Source organism: Palaemon carinicauda, chromosome 12 (assembly GCF_036898095.1).
Source record: "Palaemon carinicauda isolate YSFRI2023 chromosome 12, ASM3689809v2, whole genome shotgun sequence".
In the NCBI taxonomy this organism is placed as follows: Eukaryota; Metazoa; Arthropoda; class Malacostraca; order Decapoda; family Palaemonidae; genus Palaemon; species Palaemon carinicauda.
The window spans coordinates 5,691,775-5,713,911 of record NC_090736.1 but is presented as its reverse complement, the minus strand read 5'-3'; the positions used below and the strand labels follow the sequence as shown (position 1 = coordinate 5,713,911).

Here is a 22,137-nt window from a genome sequence, read left to right as displayed (position 1 = left end):
ATTTAGACACTTCGTCTAAATCAGCTCTTCGATCCACGTGGATTGTGAATAGTTCACGGTACGATGTGTACTCTTGCACTTCCCCTTCAAACGTGGGGAGAGGCAGCGGCTTCAACCTGGGGAGGGCAACATTCCCCGTTGAAGGGCCTTTCACTTTATCTATTCTATTGTATAATAGAGTGGAAGCACGTGTCGCTTCACCTAACATATGCCTAATTCGGGCTTCGAAACTAGTTTCTAGCTTGACGCGCTGGCTCTTGTATAGCTCTTTAAGCTGTCGGACCTCTGCCTGCAACTCCGTTACCAAATTCTGGTAAACGGACTCGGAGTAAGTCTCTATCAGCGCCCTTTGCGTTTCGCTTAGTAAATCCTCCAGTAGGCCCATCGACGCCTCGATATGAACAATCGTGGACACAGCCATCTTAATTACTTTACTTTACGTTTGGGGGGGGGGGGGGTTGGGCAAGGCAAGGAAAGAAAGATAATTTTACGTTAAGAAGGGACTCAAACTGACCCACGTGGGCGATCGCACATCGGGACGTAGATGAACCTTTGATTGTTCCTTCTCTCCCACCCTTAAAAGCACATACTTTAATTAGTCCCGTCCGGCTCTGGGAAGCACTTGTGATCCGGTTCGAAGGACCAAATGTGGCGATTTATCACCGGTTTATACAAAATAGCCCGATGTACTGGGCAGATCACAAAGTCTTAGGGACAAGCTACTCAAAACCATCGGGGGAGTAATTAGAATATGGGCATCTTTAACAAATTTTATTACAAAAATAATCTAATACGTAGGAAACATGAAAAATTAAACTTTACTTAACATTCGAGAACATGTGACTGAAAAAAAACTATGTCCACTTCGGACTCAAGATAACAACAAATTAATTAATCATTCATAAAGTTACCTCGATAAAACCCTTATCGAGACCCCTAGACGTGCTTTACACAATACCAATGATCCCCTGGCACAAGGATCGACAAAATATCAACAGATAAAAAACATTACTACAACTCTATCAAGACCTACACGGAAACCGACCTGGTACAATAGGCGTGGGGAGAGAGAACAATTAGAAGGGACTTACTGTGGTTGGGGACGTTGGATCAAAGAGGACGAGCTAGCCTTGCAACCTCCGACGTCACCTTTTTGGCGCAATTTGTCCTGAACCTAAATTTCTAGATTGGATTTTTTTTATCATGTTACAACAGAATGACGTTATTTTTCCTAATCTTAAATTACCAGCAATTGATTTTATTAGTCTCAGCGCCTTCCTACCAGGCGGTTTCCCTTTTTGGCTCTAAACGTTCACGTCTGGAACTACATTCATTCGCCCGCGAGTTTTCTCCTCTCCCTCCAATTTGACGTAGTCGTAGGTGGAGTCAAATGGCGGGAATTTCGATTGATCGGGTCGAAATTCCCGACAATAATAACAATAATATTTCTCCTTGTATTCGCCACAATAGATATGTAGTATAAGTATATGTGTAAACTAAGTAAAAGAGCACGAAAAGAAAGGAACTAGAATAAACAGAGGAAAAAGTATGTGAGAGAAAAATGTAGGAAGTCATTCTCATACTTTGTCCATTAACATCTAACCTGGACTTATGTTGAACACCACCATAGGAAAGACTAAGCATTTGATCTTTACTTGTTTACTTACTTGTTTTGGGTTTAAATCCAACCCTCCACTGAAGTCGAGTGAACTACTTCTCGGGCGGGTCCATATCAATCATCTAACGAAACATTTTCATTATAACTTACACAATTCTTTGATAGTAGCATCTTCCAAATCATATGATCTTGTGAAAAGTAATGTTTTTAGTTTCTTCTTAAATTGAATTGCTCCCTTTAGGTCCTTCATTTCATTTGGCAGTTTATTATAATGTCTAGGCGCACAGTAGCTAAAAGCCCTTTCACCAAATTTACTATTTGTTCTTGGTTCAGAACTTCAGATAGCCTGTGTTTGTCACTCATGTGTCTTATGTTAACATTTGTTTCTAGTTCTAGTTTATTCAGGCATTCTTTTAGATATTTTGGTTCAGTATCTTAAACGTTAGTAAGAGTAGCTTGTATTCAATTCTCGCCTTTACCGGTAGCCAGTGTAACTTAATTAGTGCAGGGGTAATTCTTTCCCTATTGTGTAGTCCTTTTATTAATCTAGCAGCTCTGTTTTGTACTCTGAATTTTCTTACTGCTTCTATTCTGGTCTTTCTAATATGGGCTATTGTTTCCCCATGTACAACATTTCTTCATTAATAAAAGATCTATAAGAAAGAATAAACTTGAGCTTTAAGTTATGTGAGGAAGAAGAGGAAAAACATAATATACAGTACAGTATATCTAAATGAAATAAACTTCAGGGGGGACATTAAAATTAATCTTAAAAGATAGAAGCAAGGTATATAAAGGAGGTAATATAAATTAGCAATATGTATAGCAAAGGGGGGTGGGGGTGAGGGGAATTATAGCTAAAACTATGAACTGTTTCTAGAACCCGATGCTTGATTGTTTGGCAATTTGACAGTTTGTATACCTACTTAAGTAGTAGACTTCAGAATTGTGGAGTGGGCCTCATGAAAAAAAATGAAATTTATCGTTAGTATTCGTCATCATATCGATATTTATAAGGATTAGATATAGAAAAATAAAGAATTCACTAAAATGAAAATAAATTCCGAGTAATCACGATTGGACATCATTGAAGCAAAGTTAGAACGTTTGAGAGAGCCGTTCCAGAGGTAGCGATCTAATGTTATTACTACTGGTTCCATTATTTTTCCGAATTTCGTAATTTGCTACATTTGATCAAGTTATTAACTCTCCGACATGAATTCTGTGGCATGTAGGTTACGTTTAAGATTATTTACCACGTCTTACATTAGGAGATGCCAGTCGACATCATCTGGACACACCAAAACCGAATATTCGGCCAATAAAGAAACCCACTTCGGATACGAGAACGTCTCGGAAGAACAAAAAGCTCATAAAGGTAAGGTAGTTTACCGGCAATTCACGGTTTTATTTTACTTAATGACGGAAAAGCATCTCTACGCAAAGATAGATGTCTCCTGTAGTAAAACGCCCGCTTTCTCCAAAAATGACACTTATTTTGGGTAGTTTGTAGCGCTACGGCCAAGCGTCCTAATTTGCTTATTATCGCTCCGACTGTTATCTTGTATAGAATAAAAACGTTTGGAAATGGTCTACGGATCTTAAATATGTGCTTAAACGCACACTTTTATGTTTTTTGCCGAAAACCCTAAATTACCTGAAAATTTGTGGCTCGAGTTCTTACTCCGGCCACGAATCTTCTCACTCCCGAAGTAGGTAAGGGGGGGGGGGGTCCGGGGGGGCAAAGCCCCCCTGGGTAAGGATACGGCTTTTAGCATAGGTTAGGTGGGTTTTTTAAGTTAGCTTCTCCTGCCAAAATCGTTTTTAGAACGACGGCCACAGTTCAGAATATTCCAGTTTTCTACGAACTCGATTTTAGAATGACGGCCACAGTCCACCCCACTTCATAATATTCCCATTTTCTATGAATGAAAACGGATCTGGCCGTCACCCTACAATGGCTCCCTTATTTTCACTGCAAATACAAACTTAATTATCTAAGATTTTATAATCAATGGAGTTAGTTGGCAGCTCAGCATGTACTGCTTGCCAGTACATAGGAGGTTGGGATGTATGTTTGATAGCGGCCATCTGCTTATATGATTATGGATAACTTAGAATACAGCAGTGTAAGGGGGGTCGCAGGGGTGCGTTAGACCCCATTAGGTAAGTAGGTAAGGACACGGCTTGGGTTAGGTTAGGGGGGAAAGTTTAGGTTAGTTGATGTCCATTTTTAAGCCACAAGGCAGGAACTGGCTGCTGATATACAAAGGCTCCGGAGCTTGATGTTTTTCTTTTTCCGTGAGCGCACGGCAGAGAAAAAACCAATAGATTTCTAAACAAATATCCCCGTTCTTAGACGGTCTATTGACTTTAAAGTTTATTTGCTGTTGAAATGAAATTAAAATTCAGTGAAAGCACATCATTCACTAGAGGATATACTATTTTTTCTGTTCAAAATGTTATTCTGTCTGTAACTATAATTTTTCAATATTAAACTTACCCGGTGATCATATAGCTGTCAGCTCTGCTGCCCGACAGAAAAACCTAAGGACGAAATACGCCAGCGATCGCTATACAGGTGGGGGTGTACATCAACAGCGCCATCTGTCGAGCAGGTACTCAAGTACTCCATGTCAACACAGAATCAATTTTCTCTCTGTCGTGCCACCGGCAAGACCTACTAAATACGCTGTTGTTTTCTGGATTGATTTTCACGTTATTTGGTGAAGTATTCATTTCTGGTTATTAGCTATCGCTGTGCAGAAGTTATCTTCAATACTTCCTTGCATTCTTTTATTGGATTTTGGATTATTTGTTGACGACTTGGATAGATTTTGAATTCCCCCTTTGACTAATTCAAGATGTCTGACCCTTCTCAAGTCCCCAAGTACAGGAAGTGTAGCGCTAGGGACTGTTCAAGGCGTCTTCCGAAGGCCTCTATCGATCCGCACACCGTTTGTTCCAATTGTAGGGGTAAAGCCTGTCAATTGGAAGATCGATGTGAGGAATGCGTTGGGCTTTCGGAATTCGATTTTCAAGAATTCCTGAAATATGCACGTAGGCTAGAGAAGGATAGAATCAGGAGGAGTTCCTCTCGCTCAGTTGATTTTTCCTCTCCCCATGCCCCACAACCTATTCTTTCCCCTGTAGTGGTTGCTCCTGACCCCCCTGCTAGCTCTCATCAAACTTCGATGGCAGATATGATGCGTGCCATCCAGGCTCTGGGTGAGAGAGTCGAGTCATTGGCGAATGACCGCAATCAACTCATGGCTGACGTCAGGGAGTTGAAAGGTAAAAGTGCAGTGGGAAGTGAAGTGAGTGTTAGTGCAGTGAAAAGTGTCAGTGTTACGCTTGAGGGTGCGTCTGTTCGTGCCTGTCGTCCTCCCAGTCCGGGACCTCTTGCAAGCTCCCAAGCCCAGGGGAGAAGCAATGTCGTACGACCAAAGGGTTCGACAGGCTTTAATCAGCGGACAGACGTTCCCTCCGTGGTTTCGGACGTATCTTGCCTAGATCGTCCCACCCACAAGAAGACGAGTGAGCCCGTTCATTCCTCGTCTGCGGAAGAGGTTTCTCGCCAGAGACGATGGACCAAGGTCTCACGGCCTATTAAACGCAAGGTCCCTTCCGAGCAAGTCCAACGGCCCAGGTGTAGCCACTGGGTCAGTTCGGACTCGCTGCAGTCCTCCGACGACTGCACGCCTCCTAAGAGAGGCAAAGTGGTACCGCAACAGGCATTAACTCCGTCTGTTGCCGCACCAGCTGCTGTAGACCCTAAGTGGTCTTTGCTACAGTCTATGCAGACTCAGTTAGCTTCCTTTATGCAGGAGTATCGTGCGGAGAAGGTTGACGCTGCACCCGTTAGCCTACAACCAACCACGGTTGTGCGCCCAGCAGACGCTGAGGCTGCCTGCTCCCACACTCCAGCTGTGAGAGCTCCACCACCCATGCGCAGTCGACCCTGCCAGACGCATGTTGACGTTCACCGACGCACGGAACCCTCCGTTGACGTTCGTGTGCTACCACAACAACAGGAGGGTGGAGTTCAGTTGCCGTGTTTTGACGCGGTACGTCAGCCTCCGCAACCCACGGTGGTCTCCGCTATCCGACCACAGTCAGGAGTAGACGCTTTGCGTCCCCACTCAGCTATGGTTGTTGCCAGTTCTCAGACTGACCAACAGTTCCATGACGGTGGGTCCAGTGCAGCCGTCCAGCTTTTACCTACTCCTTTGCCGCTTCCTCCTCAACATTCAGATGATGGACTCTCTGATGATGACGAAGCTGCACATCTTGACGACCAACACTCGGACATCGACGAACCCAAGACCACGCCTCCCTCCTTAGACTTTAGGAAAGTGCTTGCGCTGTTCAAGGATTTATATCCGGATCAGTTTGTGTCTGCAGCACCACGCTCGCCTCCCTCTGAGTTCGCTTTAGGCATGCAGTCAGCAGCACCTGCCTTTACGAAGCTCGTACTCGCTCGCTCGTCCAAGAGAGCTTTAAGGGTACTGGGAGAGTGGTTGCAGTCCAAAAAGCAACTTGGGAAGACAACCTTCATGTTTCCCCCGGCCAAGCTTGCTTCCAGATCTAGCGTCTGGTATGCCACGGGAGAAGTTCTCGGCTTGGGAGTTCCTGCCTCTGCCCAGGGCGACTTCTCAAGTCTGGTAAACTCTCCCCGCAGGCTGGCTATGAGACGCTCCAAGATTTGCTGGACTCCTTCGGATATGGACCATCTTATGAAAGGAGTTTTCCGTGCATTCGAAGTCTTTAACTTCTTGGACTGGTGTTTGGGAGCGTTGAGCAGGAAGACCTCCCCTTCTGATAAGGAAACTTCCATGCTCATTATGTCCTGCATGGACAAAGCCATACGGGATGGTTCTAGTGAGCTTGCGGCTTCTTTCGTGTCCGGGGTCCTCAAGAAGCGGGATCACCTTTGCTCCTTCTTGTCTGCTGGAGTCACCCCATGTCAAAAGTCGGAACTTATGTTTGCTCCGCTCTCGAAGTGTCTCTTCCCTGAAGAGTTGATCAAGGAGATTGCCGCCTCCTTGATCCAGAAAGACACTCATGACCTGGTGGCGTCATCCGCACGCAAAGCCACCCCTTTGCCATCCGTGCCTAGACCCAGGATGGACACTCCAGCGTCAAGGTTCATTCCGCCCTTTCGTGGCAGAGCCTCCAGCAGAGGAGGTGCTCGTGCCGAAAGTCAACGTGGGAGCAAGAAGAAGGGTTCCAAGTCCTCTAGAGGCAGAGTCTGACTGCCACCTTCTTCAGACAGCAGTGGGAGCCAGGCTCAAGAACTACTGGCAGGCCTGGGAGAACAGGGGCGCAGACGCACAGTCTGTGAAGTTACTCAGAGAGGGGTACAGGATTCCATTCTTGCGCAAGCCCCCTCTAGCAACAACTCCCATCGACCTCTCTCCCAGGTACAGAGAGGAGGACAAGAGGCTAGCTTTACAGCAAGAGGTGTCTCTCTTACTTCAAAAGGGAGCGGTAGTCATAGTCCGGGACCATCAATCCCCGGGCTTCTACAACCGTCTCTTCTTAGTGGCGAAGAAGACAGGAGGGTGGAGACCGGTGCTAGACGTCAGTGCTCTGAATGTCTTTGTCACAAAGCAGACGTTCACCATGGAGACGACAAAGTCGGTTCTAGCATCGGTCAGGAAGGAAGACTGGATGGTCTCGTTAGACCTAAAGGACGCTTACTTTCACGTCCCCATCCACCCAGATTCCCAACCTTTTCTAAGGTTCGTTTTCGGGAAGGTTGTATACCAGTTCCAAGCCCTGTGCTTTGGCCTAAGCACGGCACCTCTAGTTTTTACCAAACTGATGAGGAATATTGCCAAATTCCTGCATTTAGCAGACATCAGAGCCTCCCTCTATTTGGACGACTGGCTTTTAAAAGCTGCGTCAAGTCGTCGCTGTCTGGAGAATCTAAAGTGGACTCTGGATCTGACCGAGGAATTGGGTCTCCTGGTCAATATGGAAAAGTCCCAACTCGTCCCATCCCAAACTATAGTATACCTAGGAATGGAGATTCAGAGTCAAGCTTTTCGGGCTTTTCCGTCGGCCCCCAGAATCAGTCAAGCCCAAGAATGCATCCAGAACATGCTGAAGAAGGACCGATGTTCAGTCAGACAGTGGATGAGTCTGATAGGGACGCTTTCATCACTGGACCAGTTCATCGCGTTAGGGAGACTCCACCTCCGACCCCTTCAATTTCACCTAGCTGTTCACTGGAGAAAGGACAAGACGCTAGAAGCGGTCTCGGTTCCTATTTCCGAGAAGATGAAGTCTTCACTGACTTGGTGGAAGAACAACATTCTCCTCAGGGAGGGTCTGCCACTGGCTGTTCAGACCCCCGACCACCTTCTCTTCTCGGACGCATCGGACACGGGCTGGGGTGCGACATTGGACGGTCGGGAATGCTCGGGCACGTGGAATACGGATCAAAGAACGTTGCACATCAACTGCAAGGAGCTATTATTATTATTATTATTATTACTATCCAGGCTACAACCCTAATTGGAAAAGCAAGATGCTATAAGCCCAGGGGCTCCAATAGGGAAAAATAGCCCAGTGAGGAAAGGAAATAAGGAAATAAATAACTGAAGAGAACAAATTAACAATAAATCATTCTAAAAAAAGTAACAACGTCATAACAGATATGTCATATACAAACTACTAACAACGTCAAAAACAAATATGTCATATATAAACTATAAAAAGACTCATGTCCGCCTGGTCAACAAAAAAGCATTTGCTCCCACTTTGAACTTTTGAAGTTCTACTGATTCAACAACCCGATTAGGAAGATCATTCCACAACTTGGTAACAGCTGGAATAAAACTTCTAGAGTACTGCATAGTATTGAGCCTCGTGATGGAGAAGGCCTGGCTATTAGAATTAACTGCCTGCCTAGTATTACGAACAGGATAGAATTGTCCAGGGAGATCTGAATGTAAAGGATGGTCTGAGTTATGAAAAATCTTATGCAACATGCATAATGAACTAATTGAACGACGGTGCCAGAGATTAATATCTAGATCAGGAATAAGAAATTTAATACACCGTAAGTTTCTGTCCAACAAATTAAGATGAGAATCAGCAGCTGAAGACCAGACAGGAGAACAATACTCAAAACAAGGTAGAATAAAAGAATTAAAACACTTCTTCAGAATAGATTGATCACCAAATATCTTAAAAGACTTTCTCAATAAGCCAATTTTTTGTGCAATTGAAGAAGACACAGACCTTATATGTTTCTCAAAAGTAAATTTGCTATCGAGAAACACACCTAAAATTTTGAAAGAGTCATACAAATTTAAAGAAACATTATCAATACTGAGATCCGGATGTTGAGGAGCCACTGTCCTTGACCTACTTACAATCATACTTTGAGTTTTGTTAGGATTCAACTTCATACCCCATAACTTGCACCATGCACTAATTTTAGCTAAATCTCTATTAAGGGATTCACCAACCCCAGATCTACATTCAGGGGATGGAATTGATGCAAAGAGAGTAGCATCATCTGCATATGCAACAAGCTTATTTTCTAGGCCAAACCACATGTCATGTGTATATAGAATGAAAAGTAATGGGCCAAGAACACTACCCTGTGGAACACCGGATATCACATTCCTACACTCACTATGGTGCCCATCAACAACTACTCTTTGAGATCTACTACTTAAAAAATCAATAATAATGCTAAGAAACGACCCACCCACTCCCAACTGTTTCAGTTTGAAAACAAGGGCCTCATGATTAACACGGTCAAAGGCAGTTCATCTGGCCTTGAGAAGCTTCAGGTCCCTCCTTCTAGGCAAGGTGGTGGAGGTGAACTCCGACAACACCACAGCCTTGGCGTACATCTCCAAGCAAGGAGGGACTCATTCGATGACGTTGTACGAGATCGCAAGGGACCTCCTCACCTGGTCAAGAGATCGAAACATATCCCTAGTTACGAGGTTCATTCAAGGCGACATGAATGTCATGGCAGACCGCCTCAGCCGGAAGGGTCAAATCATCCCAACAGAGTGGACCCTTCACAAGAATGTATGCAACAGACTATGGGCCTTGTGGGGTCAGCCTACCATAGATCTGTTCGCAACCTCGATGACCAAGAGGCTCCCAATTTATTGCTCACCGATTCCGGACCCAGCAGCAGTTCACATAGATGCCTTTCTTTTGGATTGGTCCCATCTAGACCTTTATGCATTCCCCCCGTTCAAGATTGTCAACAGAGTACTGCAGAAGTTCGCCTCTCACGAAGGGACAAGGTTGACGTTGGTTGCTCCCCTCTGGCCCGCGAGAGAATGGTTCACCGAGGTACTGCAATGGCTAGTAGACGTTCCCAGAACACTTCCTCTAAGAGTGGACCTTCTGCGTCAGCCGCATGTAAAGAAGGTACACCCAAGCCTCCACGCTCTTCGTCTGACTGCCTTCAGACTATCGAAAGACTCTCGAGAGCTAGAGGCTTTTCGAAGGAGGCAGCCAGAGCGATTGCTAGAGCAAGGAGGACATCCACTCTCAAAGTCTACCAGTCGAAGTGGGAAGTCTTCCGAAGCTGGTGCAAGTCGAAATCAGTATCCTCAACCAGTACCTCTGTAACTCAGATAGCTGACTTCCTTTTATACCTAAGGAAGGAAAGATCCCTTTCAGCTCCCACGATCAAGGGTTACAGAAGCATGTTGGCAGCAGTCTTCCGTCACAGAGGCTTAGATCTTTCCAACAACAAAGATCTACAGGACCTCCTTAAGTCTTTTGAGACCTCGAAGGAGCGTCGGTTGGCCACACCAGGTTGGAACTTAGACGTGGTACTAAGATTCCTTATGTCAGCAAGGTTCGAACCACTTCAATCAGCCTCTTTTAAAGATCTCACTTTGAAAACTCTTTTCCTCGTCTGCTTAGCAACAGCTAAAAGAGTCAGTGAGATACACGCCTTCAGCAGGAACATTGGATTTACATCTGAAACGGCTACATGTTCCTTACAGCTTGGTTTTTTAGCTAAAAACGAACTCCCTTCTCGTCCTTGGCCCAAATCGTTCGATATTCCAAGCCTTGCTAATTTGGTTGGAAATGAACAAGAAAGAGTACTATGCCCTGGAAGAGCTCTTAAGTACTATTTGAGACGTACTAAACCATTACGTGGACAGTCAGAAGCTTTATGGTGCGCCATTAAGAAACCTTCTTTACCTATGTCGAAGAATGCAGTTTCTTATTATATCAGACTTTTGATTCGAGAAGCTCATTCCCATCTGAATGAGGAGGACCATGCTTTGCTGAAGGTAAGGACACATGAAGTTAGAGCTGTCGCAACTTCAGTGGCCTTCAAACAAAACAGATCTCTGCAGAGTGTAATGGATGCAACCTATTGGAGAAGCAAGTCAGTGTTCGCATCATTTTACCTTAAAGATGTCCAGTCTCTTTACGAGAACTGCTACACCCTGGGACCATTCGTAGCAGCGAGTGCAGTAGTGGGTGAGGGCTCAACCACTACATTCCCCTAATCCCATAACCTTTTTAATCTTTCTCTTGAAATGCTTTTTATTGTTGTTTTTTGGGTTGTCCGGAAGGCTAAGAAGCCTTTCGCATCCTGGTTGATTTGGCGGGTGGTCAAATTCTTTCTTGAGAAGCGCCTAGATTAGAGGTTTTGATGAGGTCCTTTAGTATGGGTTGCAACCCTTCATACTTCAGCTCCTAGGAGTCGCTCAGCATCCTATGAGGATCGCGAGGCTCAGTAAGGAAGACGTACTTAAAAAAGGCAGAGTAATTGTTCAAGTCGACTTCCTTACCAGGTACTTATTAATTTTATGTTTGTTATTTTGAATAACTGCTAAAATGAAATACGAAATACTTAGCTCTTAATGTTAACATATATGCTGGTCTCTACCCACCCCCCTGGGTGTGAATCAGCTATATGATCACCGGGTAAGTTTAATATTGAAAAATGTTATTTTCATTAGTAAAATAAATTTTTGAATATACTTACCCGGTGATCATAAATTAAAGGACCCACCCTTCCTCCCCAATAGAGACCCAGTGGGCCGAGGAGAAAATTGGTTCTGTGTTGACATGGAGTACTTGAGTACCTGCTCGACAGATGGCGCTGTTGATGTACACCCCCACCTGTATAGCGATCGCTGGCGTATTTCGTCCTTAGGTTTTTCTGTCGGGCAGCAGAGCTGACAGCTATATGATCACCGGGTAAGTATATTCAAAAATTTATTTTACTAATGAAAATAACATTTTTACTGCTTTTCTCCACAGTTCATGGAGTGTTTGAAAATGTGGCAAGTAATTATGATTTGATGAATGACCTCATGTCAGGTGGAATACATAGAATATGGAAGGATTGTTTTTTATCTCGACTCCAACCAAGACCAAATACGAAGCTTCTTGATGTTGCTGGAGGAACAGGTAGGCCAGTTCTAGTCAGTTTAAAGTTAGTTAATAGAACAGAATTGATCAGCAAAAACTGTTGCCTTTAGTATGTGTAGTGGATATTTGATGTTTTGAATGACTTTTGTTCCTACAAAAATACAAACCATAATCCTTTAATAGAGTATAATTTCAGTAAATCTGAAAAACTCGGCTCACCGAATATCCACTTTGATTTCAGTCACCGATGTGTACTAATATACTCATGGTGCCTTAACCCAAATTTGGCTGAATTGATTTTATTTACTTATACTTTTCAGTGTCTGTGAAGTGTATTAGTGATAGAGAAGCAGAAGGTGGACATGCAGACCTGGCCTGGAGTTACTGATTGTAGTTGCGGGTCCTTCATGAGCAGGTCTTTGGTTGATCCCCATTCCTTGCGTTTATCTTTCAGGGGTCATAATTGCTCACAAGCTTCTCTGTGAGGAATTTAGGGAGTGGCCATCCTCCCAGTGGCAGGAGACGGAAGTAGTACTGTAGTCCAAGCGCGACTTCTCTCCTCTCGGGGTCTTCGTCAAAGTCTAGGAAGTTGGTAGGATATCTTCCTCCTAGCCCTAGTACCTTCCCTGTCGGCCTCCTTTGGAGGTGGATCAATGAAGGGCGATAGTCTTGATATAACCTGCTTTTCCAACTAGGGTTGTAGCCTAGAAAGTAATAATAATGATAATAATAATCTTGAGAGGGGGAGGTTCATCCTGTTTTCCCTAGAGAAACAATTGGACGTCCTTCTCAGGACGAGGTTTTCAAATCCTTTTCCGATGTTGAGCCTGGGGTGATGATACCCTGTGGTCTTCTTTGGGATTGGAAGGTATTCCTTCCAAGAAGAGACTGTTGTCAGTTCCTGCTGGGTCGTGTAGAGGGGTGGTAGCTCTAGTTGCACATACAAGTGCCGCTCTTGTACGAGAGGACCTCGATGGCCCCTCTACGCCAATCCTTGGGGGCTGTCTGTGCATTGGGATGCAAGAAGGATTCCCTTCCCTCTGCCTGAAATTCCAAGGAACTTGCGGAAAAACTTTGTTCTCCGAGGGATCTTTCGTCACCTGAATGGAAGAGACATAAAATGACATATTTTGATGATGAACATGCTTGTCACTTGAAGCTTTCCTGTGAGAAGCACATGTTGAGCATGCTTGAACTTCATCTGGGGATTTCCCATGAGAGCCTGCTTATAGCTAATACTGTATTCAAAAGACTGCCGTTCGTGTAGGATCACAAGCATTCTATCTAGTCAACATACCTCATCAAAGACAAGATCCAGTGGATGGGATACATAGTGCCTATGCTTGTGCACGTACTCCTGCATGCCTGTGCGCGTCTTGAGTTTAAACACTGACCTGTTCTTGGACTCCCACAAGATCTTGCTTTTAGTGAACAAAAGACTTTGATCTTTCTTCTATCATGGGGCGCACCTTAGCGTATCACCACACACAGGATATTGAGTATGCTGTGGCTTGCCAGCTCATGGTACTGCACCCAGATGCCACCCGTTTGCCCACCCCTCAGCTATTGCCTTTGTCAATATATTGTCAGTTGGATGAGTCTCGTCACTTGCCGTTCTCCAGATTTGCCTGTCCAACCTCTCGCCATCGAACTGCTGTTCGTGGCTAGCCGTCGCCCATCAAATCTCCGGGTTTTCCGACCTGCCATCGACGGCTGGGGTAATGTCGCCAGTTGCCAGCTCGCCGATCGCCAATTGTCGATCTTCAGCTACGGACTCTCCTCAGTTTTGTTGTTCGCCAGCCTTGTGGCGCTTGACAAACCATCACTCCTCTCCATCTTCTCGCCGACAAACTCCAATTCATGGCTTGCCAGCTGGTTCTAACCATCTAGTCAATCTTCCATCACCGACTCGTCTACAGACTGCTGCTCGTCGTTCGCTAACATTGGTCCATTTACAATCCTTTCCAGCGGTTTACCGCTCTCCTAAGAGTCACAGCCCTTCCCCGAGTCACCGATCGTCATTGTGCCGATCATTCACTCCCCAATCTCTGACCTCCTACTTGCCGATCGCCAGCAGTCCGCCGTTCGTCAGCTTGTCAGCAGTCTTCGGCTGCTCATTGGTCACCTTGTCGTTCACCAACGACTCGTTGCTCTCCAAAAGCAGAAGGCAAAAGGCATCAGCCTCGCGCTGCTCGTTGTTCGGCAACTCGCCGATCACCTGGAGTCCTAGACGATCGGCAAACAACTGGCAGTCTCCATCAGCAGCTCGCTGACAGACAGCTACTTGTGACCTTGCTGCCAAAGTGCAGCAACCCCAGGAACCAGCCCCCGATCGTCGCCAATGTTCGTCAGAATGACACCACTCAAATGAACGGCACCGTTCGCGGGAAGAGAAGTTTTCTAAGCCTTCTCCTCCTCGAGCTTCTGAGCTCACCATGGAGAGACGTAAGTCTTCTCCCCATCGTTCTCCTTCGCCTTGTTCTCGCAGGGGAGAGTGGAAAATGGCAAGACATCTAAGCAGCAGGAGTTCAAAGTTCTGAAGGATCCAGTTCATAGCCGATTCCTTTTCCTTGGAAGGAGACATCAGCACTGCAGCCTTCATCGAGAACTTATTTGATAGCGGATAAGACTTCCTTGTGGAGTCCCTCTTTGTTGCTCCCTTCAGGGGAACATTCCGATAGTGCCACTATTGGTCAGTAGCCTTTGTTTGGAGCCTTGGTTAGGGCTATCACGCAAGCCTTCACAACAGGTATCCAACCTGCTCCTCTGTCGGAAGCTCCCAGGGTCAAACTGGAGGAGTCTTCTTTGCCTTATATGGACCCAAGGCAAAAATCCACAGTTCTTTCCAGCAGAGAAACTTCAGTTTCTTCCTCTCCCTTAAGTGAAAAGATGACATACGAACCTACGAACAAATTGCAAATTTTCTAATAGATGTGGAACAGGACATTAGCCCTCGCTCACCACCTGTTGTTAACCACGTCATTAACAATTTTAATGGCTATTTCAGCTCAAACTAAAAACATATCTACTTAAAGGACTGGGGTTTGGATAGCTAGGAGAAATACTAATCGCTTTTAAAATTTGTTATATTTTGAAAATTTTACAAGTAAATTTTGATTGAACAGAGCTTCTAGAGAAGAAACAATATGAACATCAGGTGAGTATAAGAATAGGAAATTTTATTATTAGAATTCCACTTTTTCCTAATCATAAAAGCCTAAGTCCTTAGTTATACAAGTGAGGAAATAAACACAAAATGAGTATTCCTGGTGGGAAAGGATAGCTTCATTCATTGTTGAGGACGAACCAAATCCAGAGTTCAATATAAAAATGAAACAAAAAGTGAATAAACATAAATAAATAGACAAACCCTAGAAAATGAATAATCATGGAAACACAAGTCCCTCAGAAGCTGGCAAAAGAAATCACGTCCTGGAAGTCCACAAAAAACCTACAAAAAAGAGCTATTGGGTCTTTTCACCTCCCACTGTACTTCACTTTAAGACTCCCCCCCAATCCTTTCAAAATCAGAATTCCCCTCCTCCCCTCCCCCACCTATCCTATCCACCTATACTGTAGCTGTAGTTATATTTTTCAATATTAATCTTACCCGATGATCATGTAGCTGTCAACTCTGTTGCCCGACAGAAATCTACGGTCGGGATACGCCAGCGATCGCTATACAGGTGGGGGTGTACACAACAGCACCATCTGTGAGCAGGTACTCAAGTACTTCTTGTCAACAAGAACTCAATTTTTCCTCTGTCGTGCCACCGGCTAGACCTACTTGGATACGCTGTTGATTCTGGAGTTATTGTTCACGATTTGGTGATGTATTTGCTCTAGAGTTTAGCCTTCGCTATTCAGGAAGCTTTATCATTAGCTTAGCAAGTTTTTGGAATTAATTTGATTTAATTTTGGTGACGAAGAGAGTATGAACTCTCTTTCACTTTTAAATGGCCGACCCTTCCCTTAGACGGAAGTGTTGGTGTCGAAGAGAGTATAGACTCTCTTTCTTAATTTTGCTTAACAAAGTTATAGATTTATTTTATATCTCTCCGCCTTTTATAGGCCTCTTCGATTAACTTCCTTTTATTATAAACTTATAAAAATTAATTTTTATGTTTGTTTATATGCGACCTTTCCTAATAGTAGGCGGTCTTTTCTTGGAACCGAAGTTAATTAACATTGAGCCCGTCATATCGTTTTTGCCTGTTAAGATTTTATGCTATTTTAATTTTAATGTTTTTGAAAGAATTTCTTTGATAGTCTCGTACTGTTTTCAAAGTTGAACTAACGTTTTGTTTTGTCTCCGCAGTTGTTGACGTTCAGAACGTTCAACTTGCGCTCTATCGTTACGATAGAGAGAGAGTATTCACGGTTTCACGTTGCAGTAAGAGTAAACCGATTCTAGCGTTTTGTTCATTCTTTCTTAGCTTAAATGGTTTTAATTCTAATAAAGGAACTTTTTATTTGGGAAATCTTTCAGTTTTTTTCCTTTAACAATAATATGTTTAACGATATATATAATTGGGCTCATCTCTCAGGTTCTAAGTCAAGAGAGAGAGAGAGAGAGAGATAGAGACGGAGGGAGAGAGAGGAGGATAAACGTTTCGTTCAAGCGGGTAACGTTGTTATCGTTTTTGCTCTTCTCCCTAGTCTCTTAAGGGGAAGAAGGTAAAACGTTTCTAGAGTTTTATTCTTGTTCCCAGGCTTTATGCGGTGAGAGATTTTAAACGTAGTTTATTTGATCTAGTGTTTAGTCTCTTTTCCAGCCACTGAATTCTTTATCTTTCATTATGTTTTTCTGTTACATTGTAATACTGTTTTCGCAATTACTAACTTTTAATGAAGGATAGGATTGCGTGTTTCAGGTACAAACCACTTAAAGTTTCGAGTTCAGTGAAATAAGTGCAAACAGAAAATCAAAAGTGATAAAGTGATAAGCGCAAAGTGTTACAGTGTTGCGTTCGAGGGTTCGTCTGTTCGTGCCAGTTGTTCGCCTAGTCTGGGACCTCTTACAAGCTCCCAAGCCCAGGGGAGAAGTAATGTCGAAGGACTTATGGGTTCATCAGGCCTTGATCGACGAACAGACGTTTCCCTCCGTGGTTTCGGGTGTATCCACTCACGTAGCCGACGTGATCACCCCACCCACTCAAAGACGAGAGAGCCCATTTATTCCTCGTCTGCGGAAGAGGTTTCTCGCAGAAACCATGGACCAAATCTTGCAGCTTTTAAGTGCAAGTCGGTCCCTTCCGCGCAAGTCCAACGGCCTAGGTGTAGCCACTGGGTCAGTTCGGACTTGCTGCAGTACGACAACTGCACACCTCCCAGAGAGGCTAGGTGGTACCGCAACAGGCAGTAACTCCGTCTGTTGCCGCACCAGCTGTTTTAGACCCTCAGTCTCAACGGACAGTAGCTCCGTTTGTTGTTGTCTTTCATAGACCCTAGTGGTCCATGCTGCAGACTATACAGTCTCAGCTTGCTCCTTCATACAGGAGTATCATGCTGGAAGGTTGACAATGCAGCCTGTTAACCTACAACCCGCCGAGGTTGTGCGCTCAGCAGATACTGCGGCTGCCTGCTCCCACCCTCCACCTGTGAGAGCTCCACCTCCGATGCGCAGTCCACCCTGCCAGACGCATGTTCTTGCTGCGCCTCCTGCTTTCATGCGTGAGTTGCCGCATCGGGAGTTGCCGGGTTCCAGCACTATGCGGCAACCTCCTCAACCCATGAGGCAGGAGCCTCATGCTATGCGGCATCCTCCTCAACCCATGAGGCAGGAGCCTCATGCTATGCGGCAACCTCCTCAACCCATGAGGCAGGAGCCTCATGCTATGCGGCATCCTCCTCAACCCATGAGGCAGGAGCCTCATGCTATGCGGCATCCTCCTCAACCCATGAGGCAGGAGCCTCATGCTATGAGGAGCCTCATGCTATGCGGCATCCTCCTCAACCCATGAGGCAGGAGCCTCATGCTATGCGGCAACCTCCTCAACCCATGAGGCAGGAGCCTCATACTATGCGGCATCCTCCTCAACCCATGCGGCATGAGCCTCATCCCTTGCAGCATGAGCCTCATCCCATGCAGCATGAGCCTCATACCATGCAGCATGAGCCTCATCCCATGCAGCATGAGCCTCATCCCATGCAGCATAAGCCGCATGCCATGCAACATGCTCTGCATACCTTACAGCATGCTCTACATACAGCATGCTCTGCATAACTTACAGCATGCTCTGCATACCTTACAGCATGCTCTGCATACCTTACAGCATGCTCTGCATACCTTACAACATGCTCTGCATACAGCATGCTCTGCATACCTTACAGCATGCTCTGCATACCTTACAGCATGCTCTGCATACTATGCTCTGCATACAGCATGCTCTGCATTCCTTACAACATGCTCTGCATTCCTTACAGCATGCTCTGCATACCTTACAGCATGCTCTGCATACCTTACCGCATGCTCCTCAGTCACACATCTTTGGTTGTTGCCAACTCACAAGACTGTCAAGCAGTTTCATAACGTTGCCTTCTGGTCTGCTGCTTTTGCACCAGTGAAACCCTCACTGAAAGAACTTAGCTTTTCTCGGATATGGTTCCTGTAGATGAGAAAGTGCTATTCTCCCTCCTTCTGATATTCCCTTGAGGACTCTGTCATTTGGAGAGGAGCCTTAAGCTGCTTAGCCTCCTATGGACTTTTATTTAAGCATAACATGCTTCCAGGGAGGGTAATGGTTCCGCTTCAGTCGCTAACCCCGTCTGTTGCCACACCTGCTCCCATAGACCTTGAGCTTTGTTGCAAGACATGCAGTCCAAGCTTAGTCCTTGTTAGAGGATTTTTGTTTACGGAGTCAGTGTGTCACTGGGAAGACGTTCAACAACCAGCAGAGGTGACTTGTTGTGACGCAGTGCGGCAACCTCAGCAACCCGATAAGGAGTTGTCTGTACTACCCAGACAGTCTAGACAGTTTCGGGTTGTCGCTGTACTTCCTCGCTTCCCCATGGTTGACAGTTCACAGACTGTTCAGCAGTACCATGATCTTGTGTCCGGCTCCGTCAGACGACTGGCTTTTAAGAGCTCCCACAAGTCGTCGCTGTCTGGAGAATCTCAGATGGACTATGGATCTGACCAAGGAACTGGGCCTCCTGGTCAATTTAGAGGAGTCCCAGCTCGTCCCATCCCAGACCATTGTCTACCTGGGTATGGAGCTTCAGAGTCGAGCTTTTCGGGCCTTTCCATCGGCCCCAAGGATCTACCAAGCCCTAGAATGCATCCAGAGCATGCTGAGAAGGAACCGATGCTCAGTCAGGTAGTGGATGAGTCTAACAGGGACACTTTCATCGCTGGCCCTGTTCATCGAGTTAGGGAGACTTCACCTCCGCCCCCTTCAGTATCATCTAGCTGCTCACTGGATAAAGGACATGACGCTAGAGACGGTCTCAGTTCCTGTTTCCGAAGAGAGGAGGTCTACTCTAACGTGGTGAAAGAACAGCTTTCTTCTCAAGGAAGGTCTACCTTTGGCTGTTCAGAAACCCGACCGCCGTCTCTTCTCGGACGCATCAGACACGGGCTGGGGTGCGACTTTGGACGGACAGGAATGCTCGGGAACATGGAATCAGGAGCAAAGGACACTTCACATCAATTGCAAGGAGCTGTTGGCGGTTCATCTGGCCTTGATAAACTTCAAGTCCCTCCAGCTTAACAAGGTGGTGGAGGTGGACTCTGACAACACCACAGCCTTGGCTTACATCTCCAAGCAGGGAGGGACTCATTCGTGGAAGTTGTTCTAGATCGCAAGGGACCTCCTCATCTGGTCAAAAGATCGAAAGCTCACGCTGGTAACGAGGTTCATTCAGGGCGATATGAATGTCATGGCAGATCGCCTCAGCCGGAAGGGTCAGGTCATCCCCACAGAGTGGACCCTTCACATGAATGTTTGCAGCAGACTTTGGGCCCTGTGGGGTCAGCCAACCATAGATCTGTTCGCTACCTCGATAACCTAGATTCTCCCGTTGTATTGTTCTCCGATTCCAGACCCAGCAGCAGTTCACGTGGATGCTTTTCTGCTGGATTGGTCCCATCTCGACCTGTATGCATTCCCGCCGTTCAAGATTGTCAACAGGGTACTTCAGAAGTTCGCCTCTCGCAAAGGGACACGGCTGACGTTGGTTGCTCCCCTCTGGCCCGCGAGAGAATGGTTCATAGAGGTACTGCAATGGCTGGTCGACATTCCCAGGACTCTTCCTCTAGGAGTGGACCTTCTACGTCAACCTCACGTAAAGAAGGTACACCCAAACCTCCACGCTCTTCGTCTGACTGCCTTCAGACTATCGAAAGACTCTCAAGAGCTAGGGGCTTTTCGAAGGAGGCAGCCAGAGCGATTGCCAGAGCAAGGAGGACATCCACTCTCAGAGTCTATCAGTCTAAATGGGAAGTCTTCCGAAGCTGGTACAAGGCCAATGCAGTTTCCTCAACCAGTACCACTGTAACCCAGATTGCTGACTTCCTGTTACATCTAAGGAACGTAAGATCCCTTTCAGCTCCTACGATCAAGGGTTACAGAAGTATGTTGGCAGCGGTTTTCCGCCACAGAGGCTTGGATCTTTCCACCAACAAAGATCTACAGGACCTCCTTAGGTCTTTTGAGACCTCAAAGGAACGTCGGTTGTCCACTCCAGGCTGGAATCTAGACGTGGTCCTAAGGTTCCTTATGTCATCAAGATTTCAACCTCTCCAATCAGCCTCTTTTAAGGACCTCACATTAAAAACTCTTTTCCTCGTGTGCTTGGCAACAGCTAAAAGAGTAAGTGAGATCCACGCCTTCAGCAGGAACATAGTTTTCACATCTGAAACGGCTACATGTTCCTTGCAGCTCGGTTTTTTGCTAAAACGAGCTTCCTTCACGTCCTTGGCCTAAGTCGTTCGAGATCCCAAGCCTGTCCAACTTGGTGGGGAACGAACTGGAGAGAGTACTTTGCCCAGTTAGAGCTCTTAGGTACTATCTAAAAAGGTCATAACCTTTACGAGGACAATCAGAAGCCTTATGGTGTGCTATCAAGAAGCCTTCTCTTCCAATGTCTAAGAACTCAGTTTCTTACTAAATCAGGCTTCTGATTAGGGAAGCACATTCTCATCTGAAGGAAGAAGACCTTGCTTTGCTGAAGGTAAGGACACATGAAGTGAGAGCTGTGTCTACTTCAGTGGCCTTCAAACAGAACCGTTCTCTGCAGAGTGTTATGGATGCAACCTATTGGAGAAGCAAGTCAGTGTTCGCATCATTCTATCTCAAAGATGTCCAGTCTCTTTACGAGAACTGCTACACCCTGGGACCATTCGTAGCAACGAATGCAGTAGTAGGCGGGGGCTCAGCCACTACATTCCCATAATCCCATAACCTTTTTAACCTTTCTCTTGAATACTTTTTATGGGTTGTACGGTCGGCTAAGAAGCCTTCCACATCCTTGTTGATTTGGCGGGTGGTCAATTCTTTCTTGAGAAGCGCCGAGGTTAAAGGTTGTGATGAGGTCCTTTAGTATGGGTTGCAGCCCTTTATACTTCAGCACCTAAGAGTCGTTCAGCATCCTAAGAGGACCGCTACGCTCAGTAAGGAAGACGTACTTAATAAAGGCAGAGTAATGGTTCAAGTCGTCTTCCTTACCAGGTACTTATTTATTTTATGTTATTTTTGAATAACTAATAAAATGAAATACGGGATACTTAGCTTCTTTGTTAACATGTATGCTGGTCTCCACCCACCACCCTGGGTGTGAATCAGCTACATGATCATCGGGTAAGATTAATATTGAAAAATGTTATTTTCATTAGTAAAATAAATTTTTGAATATACTTACCCGATGATCATGAATTTAAGGACCCACCCTTCCTCCCCATAGAGAACCAGTGGACCGAGGAGAAAATTGAGTTCTTGTTGACAAGAAGTACTTGAGTACCTGCTCACAGATGGCGCTGTTGTGTACACCCCCACCTGTATAGCGATCGCTGGCGTATCCCGACCGTAGATTTCTGTCGGGCAACAGAGTTGACAGCTACATGATCATCGGGTAAGTATATTCAAAAATTTATTTTACTAATGAAAATAACATTTCTCACCTTATCCACCTTGTAA

General features: G+C 45.4%; 1 protein-coding gene across 1 annotated transcript in view; it reads left to right on the top strand.

Annotated features, from left to right (window-relative positions):
* The first annotated feature begins 2,716 nt into the window (after nt 1–2,716).
* The window catches only part of LOC137650468 (2-methoxy-6-polyprenyl-1,4-benzoquinol methylase, mitochondrial-like), a 48,374-nt gene continuing 28,953 nt past the window's right edge, over nt 2,717–22,137 (top strand). The window contains exons 1-2 of the mRNA XM_068383692.1: nt 2,717–2,996; nt 11,891–12,040. Coding sequence (XP_068239793.1) covers nt 2,834–2,996; nt 11,891–12,040 — 313 coding nt within the window. The 5' untranslated portion in view covers nt 2,717–2,833. The remainder of the gene's footprint in view (nt 2,997–11,890; nt 12,041–22,137) is intronic.